Genomic DNA, 25,837 nt, shown 5'->3' with positions numbered 1-25,837 from the left:
TGGTGAAGGCAAGCTACAGTTAGCCACAGCTGCCCTGGGGCAGACTGACAGAGGCGAGGCTGCCATATCGCGCCATCGGCCCCTCTGGCCATCACCAGTAGGCGGTAGGTGAAGTGTCTTGCCCAAGGACACAACGACCGAGGCTGTCCGAACCGGCAACCTTCTGATTACAAGACGAACACAAACAGTTGTCTAAGCATTTCACTGCATGTCGTACTGTGTATGTGACAAACAAAATTTGAATTTGAATTAAAATTTGAAAAATCACTATAATTCTTAAGCACTGTAACACTGTAGAAGTATAGAATGTATATCCTTTAACAATAGAAGGTATGAGACTAAAAAGGAGAGGGGGAGGAGGCAAAATTAATTTAAAGAGTAGAGAAAAATAGCATGTACAGCAGGAAAGGCAACCTGGGAGTAAGCAGGCATCGTGAAATTAGAGTGGTGTATTAGATAAGAAAAGGACACAAAACAATATCAGCTATTTGATATTAAAAGTCACAGAGTAGGTCTTTGAGAGATACAAGGTGGAGGTCAAGCAATAAAAAATGTTGAACCACTCTTTCCTTCTCCCAGAACCCCCCAGACTGCAGTAAGGCGAGAAAGCTGGTGTGTAACATCAATAAGGGCTGTGGTTACGGCTGCCAGCTCCACCATGTCGTCTACTGCTTCATGATCGCTTATGGCACCCAGCGCACGCTCATTCTGGAGTCTCACAACTGGCGCTATGCTCCCGGCGGCTGGGAAACAGTCTTTCTGCCCGTCAGTAACACCTGCACTGACCGCTCTGGGGCCACCACTGGACACTGGTCAGGTGAGTACACACAAAATTAACAGCACAACAATGAATTACAGACAGTGAAAGCCTCAGAGATGCCAGTTGTGACTAGTTACGCGCTGATTTCTGGACGATCCCACCTAAAACAGGCTTTGCCAGACCTTTTCTTTCATGCTGTTACAGCGAAAGCAAAGTGTGAATTGCCTGGCTAAGCATTACTATGCAATTCTTGTTAAAACGTTTTGGCAGCCGGTGTAGCAGCACGTTAATGTTCATAGATTTTATAGCCAAAAAGGAAAAAAATCATTTTCTGTATGCACCTTACTCCTCTGACCTACAGTAATTTTATATGTGCAAAAGTCTCTGATAGAGCCTAGAGGCTGATATTGAAGGGAAAATTCTGATTCACAATTTCCTGCACATCCTGTAGGTTTCATCACAGACCGAGCATAAATAAACTGCATCAATTAGAGCTAATTTATGGAATCCTAGGTTAAGAGGACTTGTCATTTTTCTGTTGTAGCCCCAGGCTGTGGCAGAGACTGACTGAAGGGTCTTATATTCCCATACAGCTTCACTATTGCATCATTTTCCTGTCAAAAATCTATTTTGACACCAAGGTAATTTTCAGCTGAATGTAAAAATGCTTTTTTACACGTATGTTAGTGAAAATAAACAGGATCTCTTTCATTTATAAACAGTCCATGGACCATTTTTCATCAAAGTAGGATTGTTATTCCATCTGCGGTACTTTACATTTAGCACCATTGCTCTGTTCTGGTACACCCTGCCCTTCAGTGCACAAACATGGAAAGACAATGACATGATTAATGATTAAGTTAGAAACAGCGTGAAATGGAGGAACAAGGGTAGAGGTCAATTGCAAAGCATCTTCCAGATACATCAACCTAGAAACTGGCGACCTCCGGTCACACAAGAAAAATGTGTATTCCTTGTTTGGCTTGCAGGTGGTTGCTGGAAGTTAATCAGTCAATGACTCACCCATAACCACAAGTTGCTATGGAAAAAACTGTATTATCCAGCTGACTGGCAAGTGGGTGCAGATGGCTGATAGTCAGTAAGGGGTGCTGCACAAAAATCCCCTTTGTGATTATTTTTGCAAAATGAATTAGTTGACCGTAGTTTGCATGGAAGATGCAAATTGACTTGTCTGCAAACCCTTGCCGCCTGTTTTTGTTTTTGTTTTTTTATTAATAGTAAAGCTGAAATGTGCAAACAAACCAGAAAATTGTCGAAAATTAGCAGTAGCTATAAACCTGTGTGCGGTACATCAGTTTCATGTCTTGCACTTGAACTATGTTAAACTGCACTGTCCCTTTTAAATAAATAAATAAATTCAATAGAAAATTTGCTTTCACATTAAGCCTTAGCAGCCATTTCCAGAGAAGTTGGCATCTTCCATGCAAACAACAAGAAACCATGACAATATGCTAAGCAATCAAAGCGGTCTCAAGAGGGTTTTTGGTGCAGCGCCCTCTTCAACCTCCAGAAACCACTTGCCGACCAGTTAGGAAATATATATATTCCCTTAGCGACCAGTGGCGGATATGTGCTGACTGGTGCTAGGGCTGTGTGCCTGGGGGACCTGAAATAGCACATATTCCAGGTGAGCTCTGTCCATAGTACATGTGGAAGGATATTGGCTGACTGCCATAGTTGGCTCATCTTGCCTGAACTAATTCTATGCTTGATTTTTTTTTTATATTTTGAAGACATTTTACGTATATGCCAGGGGACACTTAAAGGGAATATAAATATTCATGCAGGTTTGGGGCATAGCTTTAAACCCGAGTCTCTTATTTCATATTTCACATTTGTATTTTTCGCAACAGTAGAAATGCCCATACCAGCACAGCTTTAGGCATTTGCCAAAGGAATAGTCTGGCAGCAAAACCAGTGTCGTACTCATCACCTTCAGATTTACATACAGACAATGCTAGTATGGCTGTTGATTCATGGTGTTGTTATTTTTGCGTGACATTAGAATTCTGCACACTTCCAGTTCATTGTGAACACAGTTGAAGCAAAAGTTAGTTCGTATGTACAGCTGATACCAGAATACCTTAGGCCAAAGATTGATGGGGCTGTTGGGAGGAAAAAGATCTCCCTACTAATGCACAGGCAGCAGAATCATTTATAAATGAATTCAACCGTTTTATAAAGTGCAATTTTAATATGACTGAGTCCCACAGTATATGTTTGTTTTTCCACTTCTAAGCTGACATTACCGGAGCATATGTAAAAGGAGCTCAGTTATGACTTAGAAGTGTTACTATGAGACTGTACCTGCCTCCCTCTTTATCACGTTATCTTCCACTGCCTCCTCGTTCTCGTCGCCATGTCCTTTCAGCTCTTCATTTTTCTCCTATCGCATTATTTTACTTGTGCTCTCCTGGGCTCTCCCTTCTTATCTCCTGCTCTCCCTCTGCCTTCCCTCTCTTATTCTCCTGCCTTTCATGTGTCCTTTTCCACTTTTTAATGTATTTCGTAGGAGTTTGTCTTGCAAACAGTCTCCTATAGATCCATATATGCCATCTGGCAGCGCACATCAGCAGGCAGCTCCCTCCAAATGTCACTACCCTCCTTAGGCCTTTTAGCATTCTGAATTGTTGTCCTTATAAAAGCCTGCAATTTGCAGAGGCAGTAGTTTCTGATAATCAAGCCAGCTAACTAGCTGGGCATAGCTAATGTAATCCTGTTGGGTACTTGGCTACGCCTGTGGTCATGCCTGTTTTGTTAACAGTGCAAGCAAGTACTTTCCTTGGGGCACTAGACCACAAAGGGATGCTAAAGCCTTGGATTAATAAGTAGATATACATTGAATATCTCGCTAATTAAGTGGAGTGTTTGCCCATGCCAGTGCAATTACAGTGTTTAATGTAGTGAATACTGATCTCTTCAGAACTTGTAGTAGTGCCAATACAAGCTGAATTCCCAGATGGTAGTGAGCGCTCCCTTTTGAGGACACTTTATTTTCTACTTTTGTTTCTCTCAAATTCTCCTCTTCAAAATGTTCTTTATCATTTGGTTGTGAATGTCACCACTTGTTTGTGTTTACATTCATGTAGAAACATGCTTTGGGTTGTCCTGTACTGAGTTATGCCTTTGTATTGTTTCTGTTTATGTGGTAAAATTGACTTTTCTGGTATATTGTGTAGCAGCCCTTCACGATTCCAATTTCCTTATATATCTATACATGGTTCTCCCACTTTCTGTTAAGTGTTTTCCCCCAGGACGTGAGACATTTATAGACCTAGAGAGGATCTATGGTTTATGCGTATGTGACAGGGTGTTTCTATCAGGAAAACATAATGCTTGCGGGAAACATCAAAGATAGCAACGAAGTCATTATGGGACCCGCTGATTTTCTTTCCGCAAATGGGAAACAAAAAACAAAACATTACAAGACGATCCACCCTGAAATAATCAGGACATACAGGGTTGCCTTCTATGGTTTGTTCTACAGCTGAAAAAAAAGAAGGATAGGCTCTTTTTTTGCTTCTCATCCGTAAACACTCTGCATACTCTTTCACGTGATTCAGTTTATTTTGAAAGGTCTCAACAGGATCTTGAGCTTTATTCTGAAAGGTTTATGTAGAAATTAAACAAGCGGACACGCGATGGTTTTACCGTCGTTGTTGCTAACGACAACGTATAAAAAACAGGCTCTTGTCTGTCCGTAGTGTGGTTATATTAAATATTTGAGAAAGAGAGAACTTTAAGAAATTAATATAGCCACTACAGTGACCATCAAAACGATGAAAAAGTGTGTGTGTGTGTGTGTGTGTGTGTGTGTGTGTGTGTGTGTGTGTGTGTGTGCTAACTATATATCTCATTATATCGAACAGCCCTAATATAAAATATAACAATTTTTAAGGATTGGGGTAGTGATCAATATACAGTATTAGTATTTTCTAGTCTCTTTTCTCTGTTGGTTTTGGACTCATCCAAGTGACCTCTCACTTGGATGAGTGACGAAACGTTTCTCCCACTGAAAATGCTACATCCAGATGAACAGAATCAACTTTTGGACAGTTAATATAAACATAATTTACACCAGATAGGACCTTTAACTACAGAAAAAGACTATATGGATAGAACCATAAACCCATTCAGTGAAGCTTCTGGCACACAGTTGTTGTGCTGATGTTAATGCCAGAGGAGGTTTGGAAAACACTGCGCTTTTTGAGTCAACAGAGTGTTAACAACTATGATACACCAGGCAACCACCGCTCTGTAGCTTTACGTGGTGTGCTACTTTGTGACTGAGTTGCTGCCGTTCTTAAACACTTAAACTTTGCAAGAAATGGCAAAAAATAATGCATTTCCATATCTACCCCTGCTGACTGTTTATTCCACTCGTTCGTGTTGCTCTTCTGCCACAACTTTTGTTTTCAGTGGACAGCTGGAGAGCTTAACACCGTCACTCATCTGGTATAACAGACTAAAGTCTCGACGCATAGAGAGGAAACCAGGCTTCTTTTGGAACAATGCTTCGTTGATCAAAGAGCTAATTTGCCAAAGAGAGAATATTCCTTTGAGGTTCTTTGTAGAGATATCACTGCCTTCTGTGCAAGTCTGAGAGCATCAGGAGAAACATAATGTTCCCTGCCATGGATAGACTGGAACAAGAGATCTCCAAGTTCATAAACTAAGTCTCAAATGTATTATGAATGGAGAGGCTCCATATTTTGAGTCTGGATGGTGTCACTCACAGCTCAACAGTTTCTTAGCCATGTTAATCTCATAAAATATTCATTAGGCTCTGTATACATCAGCGACTTAAGTTTAGGAATTCTGTGTCAGTGCAGGCCCATGTGCTCTAAGTGATGATGTATACAGGAAATGAATGTAGGGGTTTTGGAGTTGAGATACAATTTAGAGTAGCTTTGTGGTCTAATTAAGTAGCTGTGGGAGGAAGACATACTGCATATCTGTACATTTGTGCCAAGAAGTGAAGGCCTCGAAATATGCTCATTCCCCCTTATGTGAATCGTGCCAATTCTGTTATATAAGCAAAGACAGACTTGGGAATATTTTTTCTTTTCAATATTTAATGCTTGCAACCAATTTATATTCAGTTCATGCTCCTGCATGCGCACACACACACAAATTGAAGCCTCTGTTGCTGCCCTTGTTTTTAACATGTTTTTTATGTACCCTTTCTGTGAAAGGCCATTTTTAATGACTCATTATGCCATTTATCTTGAAGTGTGCTATGGAAGCAGCGTTTGCAGCTGTACTAGGGGCTGTCTGTGGCAGTTACAAAAGCCACTTAAGTTTGACAGAACACAGGCCTCAAACTTGTTTTTAACCTAAATCCGGGGTTTACGCGCAAACTCTGCTCAGGCTTTAAGACTGAAAGAGAGTGGAGGTTGTGTCTGCCAGCCATATCCCTTCTGGTGAGATGAGATTAGCTGGAGCTCTTTGTCTGTGTTTTTGGGTGTGAATACATATTTCCCTTTTTATTTGGGTCTCCATTAGTTATCATTGTCAAACCAAACCTTGTTCCACTGTTCAGAAGCTTCTGTACACGTGCACGCTCATGTGTCCATGTTCCCACTGGCATTTTTGTGACTGGGTGCATCCATGTTTGCATGCTTGTGTGCATTTCCCACTTTTGTTCACACATGCAGGTGTGTGTCATGCACCTGCAAGTGTCTTTGTGTAGAGGCAGTTGGCCTTGAAGGCTAGGGGAGGTCTGGCAGTGCTCAGGGGCTCTTTATTTCCCAAAGAGGTGACCTTCATAATCAGCCGTGCTCAACCCTTCTGCTCAGGGCTTCTTCCAAGAAGGACTTAGCCTAAGGGTGCCACACCACCAGCCACCCCTTCAACCTCTCTCCCCAAACCCTCAAATCCAAATCTTTGCCTCATCCCTCTGGCCCTCTACAATCTTGACAGAAAGGAGCTTGACTTGGCCTTTCAGCAAGGAGAGGTGAACAATAGCTGTCAGTCATCAAAGCTGGACACACTACGGTTGAGGATTTGGACTGATAGTGGAACCAGGATAGGAATTAATATAGAAACTATGACACTCTATCATACTGTATATAGAGTGAGCATTTAAGTTGACAAAAAAAAGTCTGAAAGGAATGCTGATTGTTTTGTATCTGCATCATTTACATCTTTCATTTGGCTTGAAAAGCTTTTATTTCCAAGAGTTTTTAGAAAAGCTGGTTATAGTCATCTCATGTGCACAGAGACTTCCTTCAGTCTCTACTGCTGTTTGCTATTTCAAGTTGCTTTGTTTCACTCGTTATTCTGCAGTGAGCAGCGTTTGGCGCTTTAGACAGATCAGCAAGATTGAGTTTCTCTGCCATAACTCTTTGTTTAAGTAACAGCCAGAGGATCACCTGCACACACTTTTCTGTGTTAACATATGGGTAGGAATGGTCTTTAAACCAACTACCCAGTGCTTTCACTGTCAGCCTCACTAATTTAACATGGAATATATAATGAGCGATGGAACCATTGCAGGACAACTAATTATAGCAGAACATGCTGACATCTGTAAGCATTACAACTGCACTCTTAGAGCTTACCTGACACGTCCACGCCAGGCGCTACACTGCAAACTCAACAGTTCCTGTAACGATTTCAGATGGAATACTATTGTGTGTCAGTAGAAACATTTTTATTGTGAAATATTTTTTCCAGGCATATCATATGCATCTGTACCCCTCTCACCTGTTTTTTGTTTCAGGTATTGAAATCTTAGCATTGCTGCTTGATCAGTCTGTTAAAAGTGATGGTAGTGGGTAGTAACAGGTTGACCACAGTTTACATTTAGAACTAGCTTAATTCTTTGTGGAAACATTTAGAGGAGATTGATCCATACTGACATGATAGCATCACACTGCTGCACATCCATGATGTGAATCTCCTAAGATGCAGCAGAGACATTTGCAGTTGTGACCTTGAGCATTAGCTTTGGTTATTGTGGTAGTCTGCACTCTGACCTAGTCCTACACGTAAACCCTGGCTAGTAAAAGCCTGTCCAAACTTTTAACAAGAAAGTGAACAGAGTGCACATTCTGACGTGACTTGTTGGAATGAAATAAGTGTCATGTGAGACCTAGTTTTTAATTGACTGCCTGTTTTTATTTTAGGCCATATGGTTTTCCTCCAGATTTCATATACTGTTTTCTTACCTTAATTGGTCAGTTTCTCAATCTAACCTCTGTTTGATCCAAAGCCTTTCAAGGGAAATTAATTAATTTGTATTTGCATAGCCCAATGTCACAAATTTTCCACAGAGGGCTTTGCAAATTATTCCGCATTTCTTCTATGCTTTAACCCCTGATTAGAATAATTGGGGGAAGAACTCGCCTGTAAGAGTTTGAATAGTGAGGGAAAAACTCAAGTATTCATTTAATGCTCTTCTTCTTTCTTCCAGTGTAAAGGGAATATCTTTTGGTTTTCAGTTGGTATTCAGGCAACATGCTGGGGGGTTTTTTGCCTTTGAGAAACTGTGACAAAGCCCTTGAAGTTTTAAAGCTACCTCCTCTGCTCTGATCCATGTAGGTGAGGCCCATGATAAGGACGTCCAAGTTGTGGAGCTGCCCATAGTGGACAGTCTCCACCCTCGCCCTCCATACCTGCCCCTTGCGATCCCCGAGGACCTGGCCCCACGCTTGCAGCGTCTGCACGGCGACCCGTCCGTATGGTGGGTGTCCCAGTTTGTCAAGTACCTGGTGCGTCCTCAGGCGTGGCTTGAGAAGGAGATCCAGCAGACCACTGCCAAGCTGGGCTTCAAACACCCCATAATTGGGTAAATATGTCCAGCTTTCTTGTCTGTATGTGCACGTTACTTTGCCGCTAAGTAATAATGGCTTTTTTTCTCTATAGCATTGCTCTACAGTAAACGAAATGAGAGAAAACAAAGACATAGCTGTGAGAGCTGTGGTGGAATACAAACACTGCTTTGGGTGAGGTTAATATGAGGTTAATAGAATAGTATTAAAATTAACTTAATTTGATAATCGTGTTTTGTTTGCTTATTTTTATTTATTTATTTTCTCTTACCTTCACCCTTAGAATGCTTTCGCTTTTTCCATTACCACACCGTCAATACTCAGACATCTTATATTCATGCAAATCAGCCTATTTAAAGAAATGTCATCACTCAGTACCCATCACTGAGTGTTTTTCTAATAGCAGTCGCATGCTATACCGGAGTGTCTCATTTTTATTGTAATGGCCCTATTACTAAATCCATGGAGAATACTGATTTAATATTTTGACTTATAAATATAAATAAATGCTAAAGGTGTGTGTGATTTCAGAATCAGTCAAACCTGACAAGAAAGCGGTACCTTTACAACGGTATTAAAAACGAGTGGCCTGGCAGCTTTTCTTTTACCTTCATCAGTCCTAAAGGTTAAGCCTGGCTATTTTTATTTGTTGTTATGCTGAAGGAAGTCATAAAGAAAAATGAATCTATTCCACTAGCATGTGTTGTATGTAGCTTTCCACAATGAAGTTGAGAAATTATGCTCAAGCATCCTTTTTTATTATTGTTATTATTCTTTTAGCTATTTAAGATGCTGCATTTCAAAGTTTACTGTATGATCATTTGAGTGAAAAATCTTTGCGTTTTGGATTTGGCACATGTAGACGAAGGCCTTCTGTGGCTACCTGCTTGTCATGAAATGTTAGCAAACCAAAAAGAGAACTTCTAACAGCTGTTGTCTGACAGCCCTAATGTTTTTTGGGGTAAATTAGTTCGTCCATGTTTGGACATTTGTGTTGTAAACGCACAAATCAGTCCGTGCGTGATTACATTGCACCGCCCATCAAAAAGTCTGCGCGTGCGCGAACATATCGCCCATCGTCGATTATTGGACTGATGATTGTCGGTTGAAAAATTTGTACATATCGCCCAACCCTAATTCATAATACTGAATACATTACAACTACCTGTTTACTATAAACTATAGTAGCATATGTAACATTCAGGGGAGCTTACAAACAAAATTTGGGAAAATGTTTTTCAGAAGCATTATGATATTCCACAGTTTCTTCTTGGCATCTCCCAGAGCATTGGAGAGCATTGTATGGTTCATATTTCAAAATGGTCATTAGTTATCTTTTACTAGACTTTGGTGCAGCCATTTCAGCTCCTCTCCCTACCGTTAAGACTCCTTTCTTTTGATTGGCTGTCCACTGCAAACAGAAGGTTTGAACGTCAAGTGAGTGGGGCTTAATAATAATAATAATGGATTGGATTTATATAGCGCTTTTCAAGGCACCCAAAGCGCTTTACAATGCCACTATTCATTCACTCACTGGTGGAGGCAAGCTACGGTTGTAGCCACAGCTGCCCTGGGGCAGACTGACAGAAGCGAGGCTGCCATATCGCGCCATCGGCCCCTCTGGCCAACACCAGTAGGCGGTAGGGTAAAGTGTCTTGCCCAAGGACACAACGACCAGGACAGAGAGCCCGGGGATCTAACCGGCGACCTTCCGGTTACAGATACGCTTCCCAACCCCCTGAGCCACGGTCGCCCCATGGAAACAGTCATGTGACCTTATTGAGGATATCCTCTATCACTGGCATCATTCGAACCCGGGAGAAGAATAAAAGTACTGAGTATTTGGGGCAGTCGGAAGCCTGACTTTTATCTCACAGGGATTACTTTTACATCCAATGACCTCATTAGTTAAAACCTGTTTAATATGAACATCCGCCACTGTCACAGTACATATACAACAGAAAAATTATCGGTCCTCTTAAAATTTGACATTTACGAGGTTACAAATATTTAAATATTACTTTTTAGGAAACTTGGCATCAGCTGTGCGGATGAGATGAGAGCATCTTTGCCAAATATGTCATCAGCAGGTCTGATTTCAGTCATCGATAATGTGTTCGCTTTTATTCTTAATGCTTAGTGTTGTGCCACCTCCAGAGATTTGGCTCGCAATGCTTGAAAGTGATTTGATACTCCTTATTGTCCAGCGCAGCATTGTTGAAAAGCATTCACAAGTATGACGAGATCCGTTCCCACGAGGGCCACTCCTTTGTGGGAACGCTCACAGTACTGTAAGCCACTTTTGATAGCAGCCTTCTAAGAAATGGGTTAGACATGTAGCTGTTTATTTACTTGTTTACTTTTCTCTGTATCCCTGTCAGGCACTCAGTCAACCAACATCCATGTGCTGTCTGCCAGCCCCTCTTGGCTCATAAATAATTCCTTCCTGCACCACTTCAAACCTGGATCAAATGAGACTTTGCGAATATATCTCGGCAGTTGTTTTAACCCTCTTGGTCTAGAAGTAGGGAGGAGGATTTTTATATATTAGGACAAGACACATAATCACTAGTAAGCTGTCAGTCATCTGAAAGTATGTGAAATGAGTGCCAGGCACTTTGCTGAGATCATCTTGAAATTCTGCTCCATCCCACGAGACTGACTGACTCCGCCTGGTGAAGGAAGTAGTTCAAAATAAAATTAAATTTTAAAAAAAAAAGCTAAGAGATATCTTCTAATATTTTTTGAAGTCAGCCTGCATTAGTTCTGTCATCCTCTTCATAACTCTCACATCCATATGTTCCTAGTCTTTCATAACTTCTCTTTTTTTCTTCTTTACATTTTGCTGCAAGCGAGCTTCCCAGGTCTCCTCACTTTTCCTGTCCTGCTTTAGTTCTCACTCCGGCTTGTTCCACTCACTCTCTTTCTTCCTCCGACTCTCTGTCCTTATTCTTTGTGGGCTTTTTTTTAACTTCTCTGCCTTTCATCACCCCTGCCACTGTGTCTCATTCTCCCCGTCCTCTTTTAGCCCCCCGCCCCTTCCTTTTTCACTTTTCTTTTTCAAATTCAGTGACTCATCCCAGCGTAGTCAATCTCTATGGGCTCAAAATGTGGTCATAAATATTTTGTACTTGTAATTCAGGATTTGTATGTGTAAAAAAGATTTGTGTGTGCGTAAAAAAGATTTGTGCGTGGACTTAGCCAAAAAAATCACCTGCAAGTTACAAGTACGAATTCTGACCCTATTTTTCTTCCTTTCATCTGATTGGTCAATGTCATGTCAATCACAAATGTAACTGTATTACCCTTCAAGGACCTGCAGTTCAAAAAAGTGCCCCTCCGACAGCCAAACCCATCTGTTCTCTGATTGGATTGTTACATTTGTGATTGACATGACATTGACCAATCAGATGAAAGGAAGAAAAATAGTTTCAAAAGTCCACACACAAATCTTTTTTACGCACACACAAATCTTTTTACACATACAAACCTTTTTTTACGCACACACAAATCTGTTTACACATACAAAACTGATTAACAAGTACAAAATATTTATGACCACATTTTGAGCCCATAAATCTCTACCATCTTCTCACATCCGCTCATTTATGATTGTTCTTCTGTCTTCATTTGTTCATTCTGCTCCAGGAGTTTTCCCGTTTTTATGCTTCTCCCTCACTTCTTCCTCATGTTCCCAAGGCATAGATCTATACCCACAATTCTCTCATCATTTTCCACACATCTCTATCACAGTTCTTTGTGTTCCCCCCTCCCTACACACGTATATCCCACCCTTTTCTCCCTACATATCGCTGGGGAAAAGGGTTATTGAAATGAGGCGCTGGGTAGAACAAAGTTTTTATTCCTTTTCCCCCCTCTTCCCTTCTCAGCTCTTGATATAGCCACTCCACTGTGTAGTGATGTTACAACAAAGTGCCTGTGTGCTTCTATCAGCACTGTGGGGGAAGGCATTATAAGTGTGGGGGGTTGGTGGATGTAAGATGTGAAAGTTGGACTGAAAGGAAAAGGCAAGAGGGCGGCACTGGTGGGAAAGGCTAGGGTTGATGGAGAGAGTACCAAGAGGGGATAGAAAGGCAGCTTGTCCCCAGAGCAACCAGCAACTGCCAGCCGACCTCACGTGCCTCAGCCACCACACCACCACTCATGCCCCGCTGCTCCCTTTGGATGCGAGCTGCAGAAAAGCTGGAAGCCACGGACTAAAAGCAGCAGGTCCGGCCTGCTGCGATTTAATATTAGAGGTACAGAGAGGGGAAAAAAGCAAGTGGGAACACTGCCACTACTGCAGATACAGAGGGGTTCCCAAGTGTTGAATTTACCATGAAGCCTTGTGTCATGTGTATTCTGTTTTTCCTTTTCTTTTTTTTGTAACAGCTTCTATTAGACTGCGCACATTTAAAACCTCTCAGCTCATTGTAAACTCAGGCTAAAATATATCTTTTGGAACAAACATAAAAAAAAAAATCAATAATACAAAAATCTACATGAAAAAAAGCTGCTTCAGATATTTTTCACTGACATTTTTTCTGTCCTTAAAGAGACTCTAGTGTATAAACAGCAGCATATTTTCTTTTTATTCAACTTTTTTAAAGCTTTTTGGTTCCTTTGAAAATTACCTGGATTGTTTTTAATCTATCATCTATTACTCGTGAAGTAGCATCTTTTTTCCCTTTTTTGTGTTGGCGGTAATCTCATAATAGATGACATGCTAACAAGTTTTAAAATGTGCTGATATGAAAAGCAAAACTGTAGTTTCCCGGGCCTTTCATATATATTATACATATCTGAGTTGATCTATTTTCTATATAAGGTCTGGTGTACACTAAAGGAAAGGTATAACCTTTTTTGTTTCATGAGTGCTCACCGAGCGTGATCTGGATCATGATATGACCATCACAGTCACCAAATATTCATCCATTAAAGTCATTTAGGGGTGATATAATAGCACTACCCACACTACCCATCACCAAATTGCCAACAGAGAATATAATTTAGTCTTTCATAGAGGCTTACTGTAGCCCTGACAGCTCATTAGGATACTTGATGATGGCATTATATTTAATTTGTCATAATCTATAATTATGAGCACTGGAGATAAATCTTAATAACAACTTTGACATGTTTTGGTGTCAAAGTACAAGTTGCATCAGCGGTGATTCTACAGCTTTTGTGTATGTAATTATCATATGAGCTGTTTTCTAAAGATTCAAATGTTAATAGCAGCTACAGTTCCAAAGCCCAGCAGCCCAGAGCTCCGGTGGGCAGAGTACTGAGGTCATACTCAAACAAATAATTCATTTTGTCTGTATGCTATTGTCGTAGTCTGCCAGGATCAGCGCTTGCTGCGTCTAGGGTGCGGGTGTATGTTTTTACACCCACCGTGAGAATTAGTCTGCCTTGGCAATATTGTATGAATAGGGAGGAGTGAATTGAATTATTGTGGCAGTTGTGTGGGAGAGCGCTGGTGGGATTGGGGGGGCTAAGAGCAAAGCAGTACCTCACAGCGGCCTCTGCCGCTCTGACAGAGAGAGAAAAGAGCGAGATAAAACGAGGGTTTGTGGGAACAAAAAAACGGGAGACATGAAAGAAGAGCAGGAGCAGGAGAGAGGCACCGTAACAAAGGATGGGAAAGCCTGATGTTGAGACCTCTGTCCGATCAGAGACATCGACGCTGAATGAAAGACTCACGGCGCCCATTCACCTGCTGTTCTCACCTCCATTCTGTGGGTTTCATTGCCACGTAAATAAAGGCGAGCAAACTCAATAGTTACTGATTGATCTGTGGCCAGCGGTAGAAATTAGAGACAAAGTGTTTATTCTCTCAACGTCTAACTTTTTCTACTTCTGCTTCATTCTCACAAAAGAGATCAAGGCAACCGTGAGGTCACAGAACTTTTTCAACTCCCAAAGCAGCTGAGAGATCCCGAATAAGTGGAAGTAAAAGACTAATAGGTTTCACCTAGGTGCCTCTGACTGTAGATTTTCCAGTGGAACTGCTTCTTGTCCAGCAGCAGACAGCTGGTTGTACTGGCCAGCTCCCATAGTGGAATTATATTAATGTGGAAAAGGCACACATGTTTGCCCCACCCCCCAAAAAAAGAAGTGAACACTTAAAATGTCTTTTTCTCCAGTCTCATATTTATAAATTTCATTTTCTCCCTGACGGCAGAAGTCACAATGTAGATATAGCTGGGTAGCTGCGTAAGTGAATAGTTATGGTTGGAATAAAATTGTGTTTCTGCACCCATCAGGTTGACAGATGGTTTTGTGTCCGAGGAGGAGTTCTCATCGTTTGTTCCGTTTTCAAGCTGTGCTCTTTTTGTCAGATGTACAGCAGTGACAGCACTCTCTCTTTGTCCTTTCTTACTGGAAGCGAGGACAAGGATACTTAAAAAAAAGAAAGAAAGGAATAAAAACAGCTGGGTTGGTCATTGCTCTTTCTGTCCATTTTTCTGTCTCGCTACATCCTTTAAACTCCTCTCTTGTCACTGTTGGCCTTTCTTGTTTACTTTGTCTCTATCCTAGCATTTTTTTTGTGGGTGTGCATTTACACTAACAATGGAAAGATTCCCCAAACATGCCGTTAAAGTAAAAGTGCTGTTTCCTTTTTACGTTTGCAGCAGAATAAATGCAGTTGTGAACAAAACATGAATTTACTGTTATTTTGAGATCGGTGTGGATTTAAAACTAGGTTTCGTCAATGACGGTAACACAAAAAAAAGTGTATTTTCTTTTCTCGTCACGACCGTGTGCTTCTTTTCCCCCGACTGTTATTGGCTTCTAACCGTTTTGAAAATAAATCCCTTAACTTTGTCACCTCAGTTAATCTGAATGTTTTCCATTCCTCATTTTTAGGAACTTTGGTCATATCTATTGAACATCCATCAGCATTGCAGTCCTGTGAAAGTTTTCACTGGACTCTATGCAGTCTTTTTCAGCCACTCTGTTGTAGATTTACTCCTGTGCTTGTGATCATTGTCCTGTTGCATGACTCGGGATCGGCCAAGCTTTTGGTGTCATACATGTGGCCTCTTTCACTCTTAAATACTTTGGTAGGAGTTCATGGTCAGTTCAAGGTGCTCCGCTCCTGTGGCTCCAGAACAAACCCAAATCCTCATCCTTCCACCACCATGCATCGTTTGTGCTAATGTGCTATATGTCTTTCACTTGACATGGCGCCGTGTTTTATGGCCCAACATCTCCACTTTTATTTGTCTAAAGGACATTTTTCCAGTCTTGTGGTTTGTTCAGATGAAACTTTGCAAATCTAATCTGTGCGTCATGCTCTTTTTTTAGAGAGATAAGGCGTTTTCCTAGAAACCCTTCAAGATGAGCCATACTTGTCTTTTTCTCATATTGTGGTGACAGCTCCACACTAGCAAAATGCCACAACCTGTGCTCTTTATAGAGGCAGCCGCATGTGGTGATGATCAATAAACCAGGTTCATCTGATTATCACACTTGGTTGCTACTTGCACTTGTAATTCCTTTCGGAGTCATAAGAGTTTAGGTTCCCTGAATGTGTTTGAATATAGACGTGTTTTTTCTTTATTTATTTATTTAGTTTTGGGGGGTTTTTGTAAGGCGCAGTAAAAATATTGTGATCAATCGCCGGGATCTTCAAAATACTTCAGCAGTTGCACATGTTCCAGTTATTGTAGATTACATTTTTAGCTTAGTCAACCAGTAACCAGTATTGAAACAAAATATGTTCCTCCGGCAATGTAAGCACAAGAACTAGGCACCGTGTAACGCAATTATGAGTTGCACCATCATAACTGTGTTACGACTGTTTTATGGCCTGGAGAGAAAATGCCGAACGTTTCAACACAGACTTCATTCAAGATATCAGAAAGCCAAGCAAATAACCAGTTTAATGCAATGAAAAACCTTTTGATTAGTCGTAACTTAATGGTGTAAGTTTAACATAGATGACTAATTTGTTGCCCTATCTTTGTCTCTCTGTCTCCAGAGTCCATGTGAGGAGGACAGATAAAGTGGGGACTGAGGCAGCCTTCCACCCCATAGAGGAGTACATGCTGCATGTGGAGGAGCAGTTCCAACATCTGGCCAGGCGTGTTCATGTCGACAAGAAACGGGTTTACCTAGCTACCGATGACCCATCTTTGCTGCAAGAAGCTAAGACCAAGTCAGTGTCTAGGAGTGTGTGTGTGTAATCTGTAAGAGTGTTTATGTCCGACTGATGCGTACGTGACAGCGTGTTTTTGTATCTGCCCGTGTTCATTTTGTTTCCTTAGTGTGTATTTGAAGTATTTATTTGTGTTTCCGTGTGCATATCACTTTCAGGTACCCAGACTATGAGTTCATTAGCGATAACTCCATCTCGTGGTCGGCCGGCCTCCACAACCGCTACACCGAGAACTCTCTTAGAGGAGTCATTCTTGACATCCACTTCCTCTCCCAAACCGACTTCTTGGTCTGCACTTTCTCTTCGCAGGTCAGTTCACGCTTTCCAGTTCATTTTTGGAGAGAGCACGAAACGGTGTCTTTGATATGTTTTCACATGAAACTGAAGGTCAGGATGGATTTGATGTTGGGATGAAAGCAGCTCGGAGTAACTCGGAGAGCTGACTGGAATGTTGATGCTTTCAGACACGGAGGCGAGAAAGCAAATACGGTTGATGTGGAGTAAAAATAAACCTTGTAATCTGTCAGGATGTGCTGTTAACTATATTTCAAGTATTCTCAAGCTCACGCATAAAGGTTCTTTTCATAACCTGCGTAAAAGCTGCTTTATTGATAAGACCTGCAGCCTTTCTGTTGTCAGCATCTTATATTTCGCCTTTGTAGTGTGCTCGCACACTCTGAGGTGTAGTTTAGCTTTGGCCAAAACAATAACGAGGCATGGACGACACTTTCCCCGCACTATTATGTTGCCTGCGATTTGTTTTGTACACTAACTAAAAAAGTGTTTATACTATATACCCAAGTAGAAGTATATTGATAGTGAATTTGATTTGGCTGGCTTATAGCCAGCGCCTTACTTTGTTCTTGGCTAGTGCTGGAATAGTGAAATATATAAAATCAGCACCACTTAGCACAGGGGTGTCAAACTCAGTCACAGAAAATTAATACCTGGATCCAACTCAAACAGCCACACTGTGTTGATATTTATTGAAAAACATACTTGAATTTATTGTGTTTTTTCAGCTGTTCTTCTCCCAAGACTTCTTAGAATTCAGATTTAAGATCTAAACGGCTCTGAGAGAGCAAACAAACAGATGAGATCACATTAAAAATAAAAGATACATAAGTGACATTAGTTTTTGTGTCTTACTTTCTTTAAAGTCTGAGTCATTTCTAACGAAATCATTTTCTCACAGCTTGTCGGCGGAGCTGGGGCATCGTTTTGGCGATAAAACGTGGGAACTGCGCAGCGCCCACGTAGCCATACTTTGTCTTGAGTGTTTCACTAAACTGGAGTTTGATCAGTTTGATTTAAATGTTTGTAGGTGCTCTTTCCAGAATGACTTGCTGAGAAAGTGAAACTTACTTTTCTGGGCAAATCTCCACGTGCAAATCTTCATGTACTATGCATGCTCAGTTTTTTTTCAGCAAAACGTCCACTTGTAGCAAATGTTGCAGTAGAGACCTGTTTTGTCATTGATTGGCAGCACGCAGGAAGAGACCAGCGTTTCCCGCTTTTCCCACATTTTAAGAGCTCCGACTGCAGCGTACATGTCTATACTCACACCATCCCGCTCCCGAAGCCGGAGGTTTAGCGCTTTGAGATGTTTCATTATGTTGCACAGAAACCCCAACTCACCCTGCCACTTTTCATGTCAGAGCTCTGTGGCGTCTCTCCCCTTGCTTTCCATGTACTGACAAATTTCCTCAGACAACTCGAAACATCTGTTCAGCACTTTCCATCGGCTTAGCCATCGCACCTCAGTGTGACGGGGCTTCACGTTGGGAGCTCACCTCCTCCAGAGGTGATGGAAATTAGCGACGATTCAAACCTTTGGCTCATGTAAAGTAAACTGTGGGTGTTGCTGTGCTCATTACATGTTTAGTTTTTAAGAGTTTTACCACACAAACCTTCCTGGTGTGTGACGCAGCGTGCAGTTTTTCTTTCAGCATGCTCACACGGCTGCTCTTCTCTCTGCACATAGCGGGCACTCCTGTCTGCTTAAGCTTCACCTCAAAAACTGCTTGCTTTTTGACTTTGACACATGACATTGCGCACTTTAACCATATTTTGGTTCAAAAACTCAACTTCAGTAAATGCTGCGATGTAGTTATTTCTTCAAATCTGTTACAGCAGCTTTACTTTGAGATTTGGTTTTTGTCTGCTGTGACACCAGACTATTTATTTCTTTTTCTTTTTTTTTTGTTTTTAACTCTTCTACCTTCTGGAGTTTCTGCTGTATGTGCACATCCCAGTGCCTGTTTTGGTGCTTCGTTTGCTCATGTCGTCTGATGGTATTTTCTTTCATTTTTCCACATGAGCTCCACACATAAAGGATAAACCTGTTTGTCTTATGTTATTGAGCAGATGCTCTTCCTCCCACCTGTATTTAAAGTCCGGCTTTTGTTCGTTCATTTCTTTAACTCAAAACGACTGGACAATCACAGGACTCTGCGTATGTCAATCAAGAGTCAGGAGGCCATAATTAACATGCCAACATACCAGCTATCGCAATACAGCCTGGGTGTAGTCCAACTGGTGTGCTTGTGCATGAGAGACGCATTATAGCTGGCACTTTATATAACTTAAAGGACCACAGGCCTTGCATTTAGCATGTGGGATTTAGCATTTAGCATACTACATACCATATTATGATGATAGCGTTAGCTTTCCCCATGTAGCATTTACCCTCTGACTGGATTTTTTTTTTTTTTTTTAATCAAAAACATTAACAAATACACATGACTTCATGCTTGGATTGCATGACGTTTTCTACCATATTGGGGATTGAGCACCTCAATATGAACCCACCAGTCACTAGGGAAGATCATGTATTTCCAGACTAACTGACAAATGTATCCTCGAGGTTCTTGGCTGTCACTCGGTGAAGCCGGTCATATTATGGTTGTTTAGTTTTCGTGGAAGCCACTGACTTATTTGCAAACACTTGCTAACTACCAGCCTTTTGACTTTAAACAATGTAACACAAACCAGAAATGTAGCCAGCACATTTTAAAAGGCAAAACTTTTATTTTGAAGGGGAATTTTTCTCCATCTCTGGTTTGGATCATGCTTATCACAATTTCACTGGTGTGTTTGTAGAGAAGTCTGCTTTTTTTCATTCAAACTACAGGCGAGCGTGCAAATCTGCTAGCAAGCAAAGCAATCACGAGGAGGTTTGTGCCAACATGTCAGGGAATACACATTTTTCCATAGCAACCAGTGGTTTCTAGGGAGTTGCTGACTGGTCTCTAGGTCTGTGTAATAGAGGCTTTACCAGGTGATTTCCTAGCATAATACTTGCAAACCAGACTGGGAATTCACATTTTCTGTCATGTAGTGACAGTAATAGAAGGATGTTCGTGGTCCGGGAGTCTATAGTGATTAATGGACTCCACATCAACAAGCTGTCGTTAGCTAGCATTGCTCACTATTGACACCATTGCAGAGCTGAAGCGCCACGGCACTCTGGAGCAGGCATTAAATTCCTGTTCTTTGCTTATCCACAAATTAATGCTCCTTACACTGAGATCAGTCCAAAGTCGGTGAGAGGCACCTGAGAGAGTCGGTACACATTCATAAATGTGCTGTAGGAATAAAAAGTCAAAAGTCAAAAATGTGAGGAAGCTGTCGAATTTATCAGTGTGAAACGCTTTGATAATCAGTCATGTGGTCACCAACAAACACACAGTTCCCATCCATAAGTCACTTACCATGTTCTATGTCTCTTTGGCTAGGACTGAAAATGTATATGTCGAAGTCCCTCTTTGTCTTTCAACACGATTATCACCAAGACGGCTTGAGATCTTGAGCATGTATGGATGTTTCTATAAAAATAACACCTGGCTGTGCTTCTGTTTCAGGTCTGCCGTGTGGCTTATGAGATTATGCAGACACTGCATCCAGACGCCTCCTCCTTCTTCTACTCTCTGGATGACATCTACTACTTCGGAGGTCAAAACGCCCACAATCAGATTGCCGTCTACCCCCACCAGCCCCGCAATAGCGAGGACATTCCCCTGGAGCCCGGCGACGTGATCGGCGTGGCCGGGAACCACTGGGACGGCTACTCCAAAGGCATCAACCGCAAACTGGGCCGCACCGGCCTCTACCCTTCCTACAAGGTCAGAGAGAAAATCGAGACCGTGAAGTACCCGACGTACCCCGAGGCAGACAAACTGCTCAACTCTCAAAATAAGTAAAAGAAGAAATGATCGAAAAAAAATTAAGAGAAGGAGTGAGGAAAAAAAACATGTAGTCTCCGATTCCAGAGAAGGAGGCTGCTTTTGTACAGAAGAGAGAGGCGTACTTAGTGCGCTAAGCTGAGAAGAAAAGAGGAAGCCTGTACCCAGGGGTGATAGGAATGCGAATGCACTCTGTGTGTTAATGCGTGAGCGTGAATGTGTGTGTATGTGGGAGAGAACGCGTGTGCGCACTTGTGTAAATGCCTGTGCATATGTCAGGTCATGGAAGACTTGCACCCTACCACTACTCCCCCGCCTGACGTTCTGATATCGGGTCCGTAGACATTTAGACGTGAACATTGATTTTAAATAAAGCAAGAAAACAATTAAAAATCTACACAACCGACCGAGCTGTCTCTCTCCCGAGACGGCGCCGGGACTACTGTAGAGTGAGCTTCGAATCAATGACTGAGGAGGAAAAAAATGACAAACTGGAAAAGAAGTGTTTTGATTTTTTTTTTTTTTTTTAATTTAATTATTTTCAGTGGTTTTGATTCTAATCTTGCCTTTTTTTTGTTGTTCGTTTTCTCTTGTTTTTGTTTACTGAATGTACTGGACCCTCTTCTCGCCACGCTCACCGCACCTACACCCCTCTCGATCCCCTTCCTCCTTTACCCCTCTTACTGTGCTTCCTCCATCTCGTCTCTTCACGTGCAATTAATTTTACAATACCATGTTGTGCTTTTATCAAGTGTCTTTTTAAGGTCTTAATTTTGTATGTATGGGGCTTGTGCATTGTATACTGTACTGTGTCCGTGTGTGTGTTGAAAGAGAGGATGAATGGGTGCGATCAAAGTGTGCCTGTGTGTGCTGTTTAAATCTAAGGGGCCATGTCATGACCAGGTGCCTGGTTACTGGTGAGCAGTTTTTGGGGTTTTTTTGTTGTTTTTTTTATTTCTTCCTTCCCCGAATGAATGTTTGTGCAGTTGAGACTGGCAGCGACAGTGGGGACTGTCCTCATCCCCTCAGAACAACGGGGAACGCCAGTCACTCCGCCGGTAACGAACAATGGTAAGATTATGTGGAGTGTGGTGAACTCACAGTGCACGCGCACAGACACCCACGCAGACACAAGAGCCGTCCCGGGGCTCACCAAACGAAGCACTCCACTGAGATAATGTCCTTCTCGGCATCTTTGCTGTTTCTTCTGTCCATCTGTTTTTCTTTTTGTTTGTCGTTTGTTTTTTAAAATTTTAACATTGCTATTTTAAAATAAATGAGGAAAATATGCCTATGTTGAAAATAATAATGATATGTCATATCAAAATTCCCCATCATGAAGGCTTTTTTGTTTTTCATAACTTATGTTCTTGGGCATTGTCTTTGATAACCACAGATCGAATAAACTTGAGGAACCAACACTGCATTTTTTCCTCCTCTGGTCTGGTTCTGTTCACCATCTGCTCCTCCGTCTCTTAACTCTCAACAAGCGCTTCACTCAATCAGGCTAAACATGCTTCAGCTACACTGCACTCATTACAAGCTGAGAATCGAGGCTTCATATTCTGAAGGGCATCCATCCATTTTTCGAGAGCATAACTCATCGCCCGAAGTTGATCTTTCAGTATCTCCGTTAAATTTTTTTTTAAAAAAACAGGAGAACCTTGACTCTTATCGGCGCAACTTGTGCTGAACATTGGGGGGGGGGGGGGTCAAGATCGCTGTCTAAGTAAATAAATAAAATCTGGGTAAATTCCCAGATGATTAAACATGCAACTATTTTGCTGGTAATACCTCAAATTAGTGAAGAAAATCAACAGCCTATTTATGCAAGATGATTCATAATTTTATTGAGGGGGTTATATTGGTTGGGTCTGATTATTGGGGGGGTCATAACCCCCCTAACCCCCCTGGAAGTTACGCCCCTGCCAACTCTCAAAGTCAGCGGTCTCCAACCCCCGGGCCTCGGACCGGTACCGGTCCGTGAGAGTTGAGGCTCAGGTGTGAAATGTATGGTTTTCAGGGTTTTTATCGGTTTTCAGCGTTATTTTGTTATCGTTTTTATCGTTCACTCGGTTATCTTGGGTCTTTTCACGTGTCTTATGAATAAATCTTTTTTTTTTTCGATACTGGTACTAGTTTTATTTTGTTGTATTTATCCGCGACACCTTAAAGGCCGGTCCGTGAAAATATTGTCGGGCATAAACCGGTCCGTGGTGCAAAAAAGGTTGGGGCCGTTGCCCAAAGTGATATCGTTTTGGAACCCTCAGATTAGAGCCAACTCCTAACTTCAAAAGCAGCAGTAGTTTGTTTTATAAATCATTCAGCAAGAGAGTGAATTTATTTGAGTCATTTCAAAGCAAGAACTCTTTAAATTTGTCTTTTGATTTACATTTCAAACTGAACACCAAGATCACTACCTTCACAACTGAGACATTGCCATCCTTCATTTAAATATAGCTTGTGACAGCTACATGACATTTCTGCCCCAAATGCCAAACAGGTTTCCCTGTGGGCTCACAATGTAGGTACGTCAGCGAGGCATTCATAAACTTCCTGCTCTTGTCTGCTGTCCTATTTCCTACTTCCTGCGTGTCTAAATCGTTTATGATCTTGTTCTCTGTGTCTTAATTTATGGGCTGTCTTGTTACTTTCTTACTTAGGGGGCTCTGGGAGTTTCATTACAGATCCCTCTTTAATTTCGACGCTGATCTGCATGCTTCATTGGACACCCATAAGGAAAGCCGTGGTGCTGGTAGAGATGATGAGCTTTTTGGTACGATTGAGGGAGAATAATAGTTTTATTGCTTTTTTTTTCCCCCCCTCCCCCTCCAACGCTTGACAACAATCCACAACCAATTTAGCCCACGTTGACAAAGCGTTCACAATGCACATGCAGTGTGCAGAACATCTCTTTTTCCCTGGAAAAAGAGTCCCTCGTGGGCTTTATATAAACGCAGCTAACTGGAGGGCACTTTAATTAAAATACACTCGTTGCTGTCACAGTGGCCTGTAACAGTTGTTTAAGAGAGACGTTAGTTCAGTTAATTATTCTGTTAATTGGCCACCGCTCCTGATAGAAAGCGTTCAGATTTTGCAGCAGGCAGCTTTCTTTCTCTGCACTTCTGGTGTAATTGTTGCACGGCTCTTTGAAAACACTGCAAGGCCATTTGTGTACCCCCCACATGCAGTTGTGTGTTAAAAGGGAAATTTTCGCAACTGATTACCTCACTCAGTTCCAAATGCATGCGTTTTCTCCACAGTTCCAGCTTTTTTTTTTCTCCCTTAGACTAATAGAGCAATATTCACACAAACATAGAGTTAAAAGACAAACTTCCTGCCAGTCGTAAAGAGACCCCCTATCAATGTGATTACACTGCAACAGATAAAAACCAGAAGCATAGAAAACTGTCCTCACTGACAGCAATTCTGAGTTATGAACAAAACGCTAACCAGAGCGTCCTAATATGTAAGTTTGTAGGTGACTGCATGTACAGTTCACCATAGAAAGAGTTCATGATGTTAAGGTACAGCTCATGGTAATGGCAGTTGTTTAAAAGAACAACTTAAATATCTAAAGTTCATAACAATTCAACCATACCTGGATATTTCACTTTCAGCATGAAAAAGTGAGCACCTAAGTTGGTGGAGGTCAATACCTGCAAATGGAATAACATTTTCTTTCTGTATATTTCTGTCTGGACCAAAGAAATTGATAAATCAGTCCAACATTATTTAATTATATTTATAGAGCGATAAAACCGAAGCCTCTAAACTGTTCAGTTACACTAGTGTAAAAATAGGTTGTCAGGCTTCTTTAGGAATAACTGGTAATTGCCTGCTCATTCAAGTTGGTTGCCCAGAGGTTGAGGTTGTTACACGCTCCGCTACTGGTTGCAAGGCAATTGCACAGTTCACCTGGTGTAAGGCGACCCGTCTTTAAACCTTAAAACTGACTCCAATCTCTCTTAGACAAACTGACAAAGGTTTGCAAATAATTACCATCTAATTCATGTATGTATTATATTGCCATTATTATTGCCAAGCACCGATGTCATTTTACAGTTAAATTGCTGGTCTGCAGCAGCTACAGGTTTATTAATTGGATGGTTTATCGACCCCACGAGGAAATTATTGTGTTACAACAGCAGGTTTTATAATTGCCAACTTGACCTGATTCAACCGCAGACTGATAGCAGTCGGCCTTGGTGCTTTTTTCCATTTTTATGTCTTCTTGACGCACCAAAATCATTCTGTCTTTGAAGCAACCATTGCAAGTTCATTGCACACGGTTTCAAGAATTTCATCCTTGCCTCGGTCTCCAGTCATCATTTTCTCTTGTGTGACTTTAGCACAAGAGGAAGAGACCATCAACAGAACGAGGCTCAGGAAGGGGAAACCATCTGCCGCAACTTGTTGGGCTGGCGAGAGGAACAAGATGACAGAAGAAGAAGAAAAGACTATAAAGAGAATAGACTTCAGAGAATAGACAAGCATGATCCTTGCCATGCATAAAATCAAGAGGCTAGTGTGTCGAGCATTTAAATCAGACAAGCTCGGACTGGGAAAGCTTCATTTTGGCTCTTGCTGATCTGATCTCAAGGACTTCGCATTGCCCTCTTTCTTACAGTTAAATGACCTGAAGGTGACGATTACTTCAGAGCCAATCTGGTGACTGATAACTCTTGTGATTGTTGTTTCAAAAATGTGAGCCTACCTTTTAAGTTTGTGGGAACAGACTGGGATTTCAATGTGGCCGTGTAACTGATGGAATTCATATTATAGATAAGTGGTTTCCCCGTCGCCTTGTGGAATTCTAATCTTGTAAAGGGCAGCTGAATTAATTCTGACTGACTCATGAAAAAAGGGAGAGGGAATGGAAATGATTATTGTAGTCCAGGCTGGCTCCAATCAGTACTCTGTTGGCACA

General features: G+C 41.5%; 1 protein-coding gene across 1 annotated transcript in view; it reads left to right on the top strand.

Moving 5' to 3' along the window:
- fut8b (fucosyltransferase 8b (alpha (1,6) fucosyltransferase)) overlaps positions 1-21,306 on the top strand; it is a 95,164-nt gene extending 73,858 nt beyond the window's left edge. Inside the window, exons 6-10 of the mRNA XM_085372494.1 lie at positions 580-817; positions 8,327-8,573; positions 16,547-16,723; positions 16,882-17,032; positions 20,587-21,306. Coding sequence (XP_085228620.1) covers positions 580-817; positions 8,327-8,573; positions 16,547-16,723; positions 16,882-17,032; positions 20,587-20,925 — 1,152 coding nt within the window. The 3' untranslated portion in view covers positions 20,926-21,306. The remainder of the gene's footprint in view (positions 1-579; positions 818-8,326; positions 8,574-16,546; positions 16,724-16,881; positions 17,033-20,586) is intronic.
- Positions 21,307-25,837: the final 4,531 nt, after the last annotated feature.

This window comes from Diplotaxodon limnothrissa, linkage group LG15, assembly GCF_057381915.1.
Source record: "Diplotaxodon limnothrissa isolate DT_005_m linkage group LG15, D_limnothrissa_male_GT1.1, whole genome shotgun sequence".
In the NCBI taxonomy this organism is placed as follows: Eukaryota; Metazoa; Chordata; class Actinopteri; order Cichliformes; family Cichlidae; genus Diplotaxodon; species Diplotaxodon limnothrissa.
The sequence above is the reverse complement of the archived record's forward strand: the minus strand, read 5'-3'. Positions and strand labels throughout refer to the sequence as shown.